This window comes from Panthera leo, chromosome B3 (genome assembly GCF_018350215.1).
Source record: "Panthera leo isolate Ple1 chromosome B3, P.leo_Ple1_pat1.1, whole genome shotgun sequence".
Classification (NCBI taxonomy): domain Eukaryota; kingdom Metazoa; phylum Chordata; class Mammalia; order Carnivora; family Felidae; genus Panthera; species Panthera leo.
In genome coordinates, this window is record NC_056684.1 from 121185046 (window position 1) to 121196409 (window position 11364).

The following is an 11364-nucleotide window of genomic DNA, read 5'->3' on the forward strand; positions in this document are numbered from 1 at the left end:
GGTCTTGTAATCCTAAAAGTTCCTGAAGGTAATACCATAGCAATGAAGACACAGTGGCAGGCCCCCAGCAGCAGATGTGCACACAGAGGCAATAACAGGACCAAACTCCCACTTGGAGCCACTGGACTATACTCGCAGGTCTATGTCCAGACAGGTAATCCACACATCAAAGTCCACATGCGCAGTTCAATGCCATGGCGGCACCCACGGCTCCTTCATTCCAATGGTGGTTAAAATACACCCATGACACTCTCTCTCTGTATTCTCAGGCTCCTGTGCTTTACCCATTTGAAGAGTGTATGTGCTGCGAGTGGGGGTTGGGAGCACCTTAGAGGATCTTCCAGGCGAAACATGCTTGGTTTTTATTAATGAGCTTATGAGAAAAGCCAACCCAGACCTTTAAGTGAAATGCATGATTGGTAGCCGGCGAGGATGGGTTTTAGAATTAACTCTTCCTACAGTCTGCTATGCATTATCACCCCCAAGTTAATTACCCCTGAGGATGAAAATAGGTTTCATGACTCATAAGCACCAATACAACACTTGGCAGGAGACGAAAATGCAAGGACACATTTGCAGGAAGCTGACACGCATATCTATTTATATGTGGGGAGATTCTTAAAGAGGTGAGACAGGCACCTCCCATGTACCAGGATTAAGAGGCTGCAGCAAATCCATCAATTGCCAGTTATCCACACCCCCAACACACACACGCACGCGCGCACACACACACACAACACACACACACACACACACAGAGTCATGGTTTCCACTACTTCAGTGATGGTAGTGGCAAAGCAGGAACAGAAACTAAAAGGGTGTTATTAACAGCGAGTCCCAACACCAACCCAACCTCCACACCGGTGTTCTGGGCTAACCAGTGATTTGCTTTTCCCCAAACATGCCTGCACCCATACCCGCCTCCCTCCCCACCTGCTCCTGCACCCTCTTTGATGGGAATGGGTTGGAGACACCAGGTCTCCTCTCTTGTTCATCTATTCCTATTCCTCACCTTGATGGGACTATCCTGGGCCAGCCCAAACCGCTCTCAGGACTGGGGTGTGACCAGGAGTGAATTTCAGGTAGGTTTTGTTTTGCTACCTCCCTCCGTTTTCTCCTCTTCCATTTGCCTCCCACAAAGTACAAGGTCCAAACCAGGTTTGTTTGCCTTGCTCTAGCTCTGGGAGAGCTCCAGTCTGGTCTCAGCCCAGGGGGCTCAGAGCTCCGAGGGACATTCCAGTCCTGGTCCCTTTCCCCACCCCTCTGTACCTCACAAATGCTGCCCAAAAGTTGACTAGACGAATACTTGAATTTCTTCACCAGTGGGAATGGGTTTTACTTGATGTCATAAGTGACCTTTGCCTCAGGAACTGGATTTGGCTTTTTTTCTCCTCCTCCGCTCCCCACAATTCTCACCAGCTAAGTGTCCAGCCTTTGGAAGTACTTATCATAAAGAGAAGAAACAGGAGTGATGAATGAGGTGGCCCTGCTTTTCCAATACATCAGCTGGAAGCTGCTGGCAACTCTCCTGGCTCAGTCCATGCTTGTGTTTCCCTGTTGCCCACACCCTTCATGCCTCCGCGGACAGCTCCCAGCTCTCTGGCGTTTTTGCTTTACATGTGGCGTGATTTCTGCCACATCGAAGAGGCAAAGCATCTTAGCTTTTTTGTTTTGCTTTTTCCCACTTGAACTCAAGTCACAGCTGCACTGGAGAGTTCCTGACAATGCCATTTGCAGCTGGGGCGTGCATGGGGAAAATAGAGATGCAGAAGAGTAAACAGAAATTGCTTAGTCAGCAACCATCCCGCCCCCAGAGGTGAATGTAAATAGCCTGGTACTGGGAGGGGGGGGGGGGGAGGGGGGGAGGGGCAGTCAGCCAGCACTAGGCCTTCTACAGATGCCAACCTCTCAGGGCTTGCAAAGGCACCAGCATTTGTGTCCTCTGCTGGTAGGGAGGGTGTCCCCTGTGTTGGAACTATGTGGCCTTAGCTCTAGAAAAACACACTTGCTGACTCAGGGCAGAATTAATATCAATTGAATTTATTACAAGTTACTAAGCTCCAAGGCACATTACAGTGTTCTGTTAACTACAGAAATGTATAAAGGACAAACAGAGCAGACTCCCCATGTCTAGCATTTCGCTCTACTGTTCAAAAGCATCCGTGCATCAATAAAACAAAAACAAAACAACACGTGAAGATCCAACACATCCAGGTCAGTAGAAACAAACCAAAACATTTTCCCTCACAAACTTGCAACAAAAAACACCCCATCCCCCCCAACACCTCCCCCTTACCATTTTGCAAACAAAACAGAGTAACAAAACAAAACGGAACAAAACCAACAAAATAAAGTGAAGACTTCAACACTTGGGGCTGTTTAGAAAGAAGCTTTCACCATTTTATAGCTTTTTTTTTTTTTTTTTTTTTTTTTTTTTTTAGGCAGCAACACTGGCCTTGGCAAAACAAAACAAAAAGTCATTTTCTTTTGTGTTTTTTTTTTTCCTTTCAGAGAGTGCATAACATTTACAAAAATACACACCAGCAGCAGTCGTTGCTAAGGGCTATTAATTCGGTACCTAGGCAAACACTCTGCCACCAAATAAATGCTAACGAAATGATGCAAATGACCCAACCAATATTATACTGCTTAACACAAACCAGCTTATCCTTCAAATGAAGAAGTTACATACCTTTTGTTTCAAAATATAGAAACATACGACGAAAATAATGTCTATACATAAGACTAACTTTTTGCAGTTTGTTATATTCACAATTCTACATCTTGGGGGTGAGGGAAGGGAGGGGGGAGGGGGGGTGGGGGAGGGGCCCTCTGGATCGGAGAGGAGCCGGTCAGGGGCAAAGGAGGTGGCTGTCTTGTGGTTCAAGGGTCTCTCTCCTTTTTCACTTTAACATCTCCAGCTAAGATCGTCGCGATTTCGCCCTGCATGAAGGCCCAAGGTACATTCGACCCAACCAGGGGGCATTTCTCTCCGCTGGGGCAGTACACCTCGCCGGTGGCCCCCTGGGCCTTGATACTCTCTCTAGAGCAAGGGAAACAGAATTTGTGGCTGGGGACGGATGGGCACTGAACGAAATGCGTGTCCTCCAAACGTTCGTGGCAAATGGTACAGCAGAGGGGCCCGCTGTTGGCCATAGGGGAATCCGGAATGTTTTGGGGGTGCACTTGGTCCATGCCCGGGTGGGTGCTAGGAGGCGGGGGCGCCACCTGTAAATTCAGGTCCCCGTTCCGTGATGCCAAGCGGCGCTGCCCGGGCACCGAGGCCGGTGACACCGGGCTGCTGCTGTTGCGCCGCGCGGACGCAGTGGTGGAGTGCACGGAGCTGCCGTCCTTGGGCGAGTGCGCAGTGCCCAGAGTGTCTGCCACCGACATGAGGGCGGCCATGGGGGAAGGGCCGTTCTGGGGGGCTGACTCGGGCGGGGTGGTCCGGTTGGAATGGGGTCCCAGGGGCGGAGGCGGTGGGGGCGGCCCTCCGGCGGCATGCCCGGGCGCCGCAAAGCCCCCGGCCGTCATGGTGAGCTTTAGTGCCTCGCTCTGGTTCGCCATCCACTGCTGCCTCTGCTGCTCCTCGCCCAGCTTCAGGGCGCCCTCGGCGGAATCCGGGGGCTCAGGGGACGCCTTCCTCTTGCGAAGACTGGCAGCTGTGCCCCGACCCGAAGGGGCGGCAGGCGGCAGGGCCCCGGTGCCCGGGGGCGCGCTGGGGGCGCGGCTTAGACTCACCAGCGCCGTGGGCAGCATGGGGCAGCTGGCGTCCAGGTAGGGCTGGGGCAGCATGTCGGCGCCGGGCACGCCCTCCTTGAAGAAGCGCACGGCCTCAGGCAGCAGGTCTCCAAGTAGGCGCCAGTCCCCGGAGCCGTGCTTTTTTTCGTACTCCAGATACTTGAAGCCGGAGGAGAGACCCCGGCCGAAGTCCTTCATACAGTCCTGGTACATCTGCTTGGCCACACCAGATGCGCTGGAGTACACGTTGCCTGAGCCCGTGGGGTACTCGATGAACAGCTTCAACTCGTAGTCCATGCCCGGCTTGGAGACAGCATCGAAGGCAAAGACGCGGCCCAGCAGAGAGTGGTCCTTCTTGAAACGCACCTCGTAGGGCGTACAGCCAGCCAGCGTGAGCAGCGTGTCGCGGACCATCTTAGGCTTGTTGGCCCACTCCTCCGCGCGGTTGCGCAGGCTCTCGCTCAGCTCAGCCAGGGCCTCGGCGTTCCGCTGCTTCTCCTTCAGCTCGCGCTCCTGGTCTGTACTCGATACCGAGCCGGGCCTTTTGCCGCCAGCACCTACACCCACCTCGGCCACTGACGACGAGGTGGAAGACGACGCTGAGGACGACGCGGCTGATACGCCTGGGGCGCCCCCCAGACAAGCGGGGCCCCCGGGCGCCCCTGGGGGCGCGGGCGTCGGGGGCCCACGGCTGCCCAGGCCGTGCGGCGGCGGTGGGGGCAGCACGGCGGCACTGGCCGGGCCATTAAGCAGCGTCTGCGGCAGCAGGTTGGGGGGCACCGTGAGCTGGGGGCCTCCACCGCCCCCCGGGTTGGGCAGCCCCGTCACTAGCCCACCGTGCGTCCCGCGCCGAGACGCCACCGACGCCGCGGCTGAAGAGGAGTTGGGGCTCTGGCGGTTCAGCTCTGGGGGTCCCTCCTCCGGTGTTGGCTTGGGGAAACCATTTGGGCCCCCCAGGCCGTTGGGCAGCCGCGCGGCGTGGCTGCTGCTTCCCAGGCTCACCGGCGGTGGAGGATACTCGAAGCGGCTGCGCTGCTCCACCGCGGCGGCGGCGGCAGCGGCAGCGGCGGCGGCAGCGCTCAGGCCATAGCGCTCCAGGCCGGACGGGGCCGCCAGCACCGCAGGCTTGCTGGAACCATCGACGTGGTTGAGCTGTTGTTGCTGTTGCTGCTGCTGCTGCTGCTGTTGCTGCTGCTGTTGCTGCTGCTGCTGTTGCTGTGCGGCGGCAGCTGCCGCCGCTGCCGCCGCCGCCGCCTCTTTAGCCGACAGGGCCACCGTCTTGACCCCGACGGGCGGTGGCGGCCCGGGGGAGCGGCCGTCCTGAAAGCAGCCGTGCGCCCGCTTCAGCTGGCGCGCGGTCTCGATCACGAACTCGATGCGATCGGCGCCCTCGTAGTTGACGCAACCGCGGCATACGGGTTCCGAGAAGTCCCAGATCATGGCCCAGGGCATGCGGGGCAGGTCGCACAGGTAGCAAGATTGTCTCCGGGACGAGGACACCTGCGCCGCCGACATGATGCCCGCCCTGGGGAAGGTAGGCCCCCGCCCAGGCTGTCTCCGCGGCGCCTTCTCCTCCGGGAGGACTGGCCGGCTGGGGAGGGAGTCCGGCTGCGGGGGAGGAAGGGGGGGCGAGAAAGTTCTGCCCCAGGGGTTGGAGGGAGCGCGAGTCTCCACCGCCGGCGCAGCGCCTCTCCGCGGGGGCTCCACCGCCGGGGCGGCGGACGAGTTCAGCCCGCTCCTCGCCCCCACCTCCTACTGCGGCTGTCTCGTCGGGAGGGGAGCTCAGGCGCCTTCTTCCTGGTGCCGCGCACCCGGGCTGGAAGCGTCGGGCCCGAGGGGAGGGGGCGAGGGTGCCGAGTGCTGGCCGCTGTTGGCTCTTGGCCCCCTCCCCGGAGTGGCTGGTGCTTGGAAGCTCGAAAGGGGCTGTCTCTTCCTCTCCCCTAGGGGCCCCGCTACGAGCTGCGTCCTCTCCCCGCCAGGCTCCCCGGGGCGAAGGCTAGAGGGTTCAGTGCCACCCGGTGCCCGGGTCCAATCTTGCTGAAGTCGCTGCTTCCCCGGAGGGTCGGGGGAGGGAGGGGGTGGCAGCCGAGAGGTGCTTCTCCCCTCCGCAGCGTCGGCCGTTCCGCTGGCGGCGGCTGGGTTTGCACGGCCGAAGGGAGCCGCCGCGGCCACTGCTTCCAGAACGCACGAGAGCAGAGGAGAGGAGCGCACGCAAGCAGGCTCCCGCCGCCCCCAGGCCTGGCCGGCGCCCGGGCCGCCGAGGCTGGCGGCGCTCACGTTGGCTGCAGGGCGCTCGCGCGGCGCCTCGGCCCGGGTCGCATCCCTTCCCGCTCGCACTCGCCCGGAATGTGGGGTTGTGATTGTTACTCTACGTTCCGGAGGCGCGTCTCGGCGCTCCCGCTCGCGCTGCGGCTCGCGCTGTCCCCGGCTTGGCCGCGCGGGATGCCGCCCGGGCGGAGCGCTGACGTCACCACCATGCTCTGCACCAGTTCTTCCCCCCCACCCCCCCCTTACACTTCCTCTGTCTGTGGAGCCCACTTGTTGCTCGGGGAAGGCGCATGCGCGGCAGGACGCCCAGATTCCTCCCAGTCGGCCCCGCCTCCGCGCCTCCGCCTTCCCCTCCCCCCTCACCGTGTGTGTACAACAGCTGAGGCCGGGCGAGCTAATGCTGGAAGTCCAGGGCTGGGGGTGGAAATTAAACAGACGATGACCTTTCCTCTCCCCGCCCGGCTTTCCCAAGTAAAAACGCATTAAAAAACCACAAGCGTCATTTCCGATCCCGCTCCCTACCCCACCCCGGGCAGTGAATTTAAATGTCCAGTTTCAAGATTTTCGTTGCGAATTTCGTTTAGGGTACTACCCATTTCATCTGTAATCAAACCTCTCCCACCCCCGCCGGTATGGATGTTACATTCATTGCTACCATTGATGCCAAAGCACCTGCAAAATTAGCTGTTTTCCATTGGTCCAGAAACTGCCTTTTCGATTTCTTTTTGTGCTCTCGTTTAGGAGCCCGAGTTTCAACGACAGAGCTAAATGAATTCAGGGTGAGCTACTCCTCCCCCCCAGTCGCACTCTAAAAATTTTGGCTTAATGTCTAAAGACGCTACGAGCGAGCACCCAGAGCACCCGGAGGCCTTTAAGGAAAACAAGCTACTGGCTGCTCACAGCTGCAGTTGGGGGCAGGGAGGGGGAAGGTGCTGCAGAGGCCAAACAGGTGAGTGCTTTTTCCCGGTTTGATAAAAGAAGGTGGAGCAGCATTTAATAATATTGCTATCTCTTTGTAAAGCACGGTGGCAGTTTCAGGATTCTTTCTCACATGTTGTGATTTCATTCCGTAGTGCTCAGAAAGCTGAGCAAGGCCGTGATGTCTTTTCCGTTAGGGGATCACTGCTCATCATTATGGCTTATTGCAAAACAGATAAGGTTGGTCGTAGCTCTAGTTAGGACAGTTCCACTGATTCTCCTAAGTACTGGGTCTGCTCCTCCCACCCTCATCCCACCCTCATCCCACCCTCATGAAAATTGAGATTATCATGGGCTAGGCTGGAAGAGAGGAAGCAATACAAGGGGCTTTCAGGTTCTGGAGTTTGTTGAACCTGGTTGGAATTTCCTCTGTATCATTTACTAGCTTTGTGACCTTGAGCTAGTTACTTTCTTTCACATCACCTGTGTTCCCTCTGTAAAATGGGATCATAGCCCCCACCTTACTAGAATTGTTTGCGATTTTGTTTTGTTTTTTGTCATAATAGGAGGTAACTCACTGAGATTGCTGTGAGCCAGACACTGCCAGGTGGTTTTCCTGCGTCATCATTAAACTCTCAATACTGTCTCCCAGGTAGATTCTATCATTAGCTGTTTTGCAGGCTCAGAAAGTAAAGAGGTTAAATGACTTGCCCAAGGTCACACGGCCATTAGAGATGGAGGTGGGATCTGCATCCAGTAATTCTGGTTTGAGAGGTAGTTGTGACAAGCTCAGGTTCTCAAAGGCGATTTGCAGTGTTCACAATTTCCATCGGCCCTTCTTTGTTACATACAATCTCATGTAAAGCGCTATGCAAAATACACCTTCATAACCAACCCCCATCCTTCCCTTTCCAAACAGGTTGTGCCAGTGAGTTCTCACACATAAAGAAGTTTTGGATCTGCCACTGCCACAGACTGAAACAAACACACCATACGCTGTGTAGAGCACAGTGTCAGGCTTCACAGGAAGTAAGTGTTGGTTATTAGTAGTATTGATATTAATGGTGGTACTATTGCTACTTAACATGTGAAAGTACTTTGTAAATTGCATAAAATGTGAGGGTCATTATGCACATCACTACTGTTACTACTAATTGTAATAAAGTTGAGTGTAAGAAACAAGATGTATTTATTTTTATTTTGACACTTGACCTTCAGAGACTGTTCTGCCACCCAGCACTCCTCAGCACATGGTTCTCCCGCTCATTCTGGGGTCAGAGGTGCAAAGGAAGGGGAATTTTAAGGATGGGGAGAAAAGGGGAAGGAAGAGCCCTAGGGAACCCCTCTTTCATCTCAGAGCAGCCGGATTTCTGTTATTGCAAAAAGAAAAAAAAAGAAAAAAAGGGAGCTCGCTGTGCACCCCCCAACAATAATAAACTTTCCCAGGCTGACTGGCTCCCAGCAGTGATTCCTCTGTAAAGAGCTGCTCCAGGGCATTGCCTCACCCTTCCAAACTTCAGCCCTCCCCACACCACAGCTATCCTGGAGTGAGTCAAAACATAGGGCTGGGAAATGGAGTGACATCCCCACCAGCCCAGGGCTCCAGGCTCATTAGCTTTGGCTAGGCTGCTTCACCCATTTCTTTACATTAATATTTATCCAGCCCATCCCTTTATTAAACCAAAAATACTGAGGAACGGCAACCTAGCCCCAACCCTCTAGCCAGGCTGCTAGAGAAAGCAAGTTGGAGTCTATGTCACAGTGTTATGTTTGGTATGCGTGCACATATGTCTCCATCTCCCTGTCTGTCTCTGTCTTCGCTGTTACTAAAGGAGAGATATATATACACATACATGCCGGGTGTCTTCAGACACACTGAGTTAGAAATAAACATGCATTTAAACAAACTTCCATTACAGTCTCATAATCCTTTAATTTAAAAAGCATAGTTCTCTTGACACCCTTCCACCCTCAAAGAATCACCGTCATTTATGGTGGTCAGTTTTGTCCTAACTGCTTGTCTGAGATGGCCCTATTTGGGGTTGTGTCCAGGATTGTGAGAAGCAAGAACATCAATGTTTTGGAGGTAGATTCTCCCTGGAAGGCGAAGCCCATGTGACAGTGCTGTGTCCACGGTGTGGGTGGGAAGGATGGGGTTGGTCTGGGGCTCGACCTAAGACAGCAGGTGGAGAGACTGGAGGTGGGTTCTGGGAGACCAGCAAAGCCAGGTTCAACCAGGCTCAAGGAGGAAACGCCTGCAGTCCTCCCTGAATTTACTTCCTATGGTTGTCCCTCCTCCAGCGTGCCATCTGAGCTGACACCCTCAGAGAACTGTCCCCCTCTAAACTGGTCAACTCTCCACTTGGCCTTTCCAGAGACCACCGCCCAACCTTAAGGGTGAGAAGGTCGCAGCGTGTCCACACATTTCTAAGCTCCCTGCAGTCTCCCTTCTGTCCCCGAGCCGTTTCGAGCCCTTTGTGGCAGAGATGGGTCGGGCTGGGGACTCTTCGGCCTGGCATCCCTGCCGCCAACTGGCTCAGCCTTCGAAGAGGCCCGGGCTGAACCTCGCGTCACCCCGCTGCACAGCCGTACGCAGCCAAGCGCTCTGGCAGGAGAAAGGCCTTTTTTGGTAACGCTGTGCCTGGCGGTAAGCTGGACCCGGTGAAAACAAACGTCTGGGTTGGGCCTTGCTCCGGCCTGTCCAAGGGACCCCTTCCCCACGAGCCAGGAACCTCGGGGCTCTGGGGGAGGGAGAACCAGTCAGCGGAGTAATTTACACATTTTCTCAGGTTCTGTGGCGGAAGTATTTGCCTTTTCCTAAAGTATTAATTCTGGTATTTAAAAAAAGTATTAACTTAGGCCAGGGCGTAGGGTTACGCAAGAGCCACTCGAGCGTGAAAGCCCAGGAACAACGTGATTCGCTGAGAATCCCTGGGGAGGGGAGCCAGCGCCACCCGCCAGGACCTGCCCAGCCTGCGGCGCGCGGGCAGCCGGGCGCTCTGGGCAAAGCTGGGTGGAAGAAAAGGAGGACGACGTAGTGGTTGGTGCTGGCACAGCGGCCTCAGCGAGCGATCAGATCTCTGACTGCTTTCTTCCTGAAGGGGCGGGGAGCAGGGAAGGAAAGAAAGGCCGAGGGAGTCGCGTCTGGTTCCTGCCTCCTCCCCGTTTCCTCTTCGCCAGCGTGCCAGGGCACCGGGGAGCCCAGCGCTGCCCTCAGCAAAAGCTGCTGTGTGTTTTTAGGTCCAAAAATAAAGGAACCCTGGAATGAGCCTCCTAAGGACCAGGCCTAGAGGGAAAAAATGGGAAGCGGCAGACAAGGGTTCTATTCACTGGCCCAGTTGGGTTAAAACAAATACCCACATCCCAAGAAGGGGAGTAACCGAGAAGGAGACCTTGGAGGACTAGAGTCAGAGGAGAGCTTGGCAGGGGAGCAACTAAAGCCACAGGTGCGCAGAACCCCGGACCCTCCATCCTACCGGCTTCCGCATGGGCCTCAGCAGGGAGCAGGGGTGCCAGTGGGTTCCCACCAGTCCGCACCAGTGCTGGGGATTTCCACTGCCTAGCTTCGGAGACCGGTCGCCGCCGCCGCCCGCTTTCCTGCTGGGGGCCGCCAGAAGGCGGGGCCTCAGAGCGGGAAGCCCTCCCTGAGGCCTCCCGGTCCCATCGTCAAGTCGGTCAAGTCGGTCAAGTCTGGTACAGACGGGCCATCATCATCACTGCTGTCACTGGTTGGGGTGGATGGCTATGATCTGAAAATATTTTGACTTGCCTGAGCTGGGCAGTCAACCCCTAACTCAGGAGAAGGAGGAAAGGAGGGTGCTTACATTGTACATATTTACATTATGTTGTTCGACTTGGACTTGGCTGACCCTAACTAAGTAGCTATCTGACCTTGAGCAAATCACTTGAACTTGGTTTCTTAAGTCTGTAAAATGGGAATAATTTCACTGCCTCCTTTGCCTGACTCATTGGTCTGCATGGAAGATACAAGATTATAATGCACTTAATAAAATGTAAGAGATTATGAACAATATAATGACGGCCATTTGTCTAGGGCCCTGCAGTGCATTCCCAGACATTATCTCACCGATCCCCCACCAGCCCTGTGAGGTAGGTGTTACTTTCATCACTCTCCTGTATAGGTGAGGAAAGCAGGTCCAGAGCTAGTTCAGAATTACTGGAAACCAGGTTCTCTGGCTTTAAACCCAGCATTCCTTATTCTCCCCCAGAGTTGCTAGCTTTTTGGGAGGGAGTGGGGGGAAGTCCCCGGATGCCTCTAAGAAATTCAGAAACTGCAAGAAAGTGAAATGCATCTCCCCACAAGAGTTTGCAGGTTAAGAATGTCACTACTGTCCCAATAGATGCAGAATTATGCACAAATTAGCACGAGTTATTTTTGAGGTACAATCAGTCACCAGTCAGTCAGCTTTGAGCAAA

The 11364-nt window shown here is 55.2% G+C and overlaps 1 protein-coding gene across 1 annotated transcript; it reads right to left on the bottom strand.

Annotated features, from left to right (window-relative positions):
* Positions 1 to 2460: 2460 nt before the first annotated feature.
* IRF2BPL (interferon regulatory factor 2 binding protein like) lies at positions 2461 to 6137 on the bottom strand. Its single transcript, XM_042943890.1, has one exon. The coding sequence runs from the start codon at positions 5254 to 5256 to the stop codon at positions 2884 to 2886; it is 2373 nt and encodes a 790-aa protein (XP_042799824.1). The 5' UTR covers positions 5257 to 6137; the 3' UTR covers positions 2461 to 2883.
* Between the last annotated feature and the right edge of the window lie 5227 nt (positions 6138 to 11364).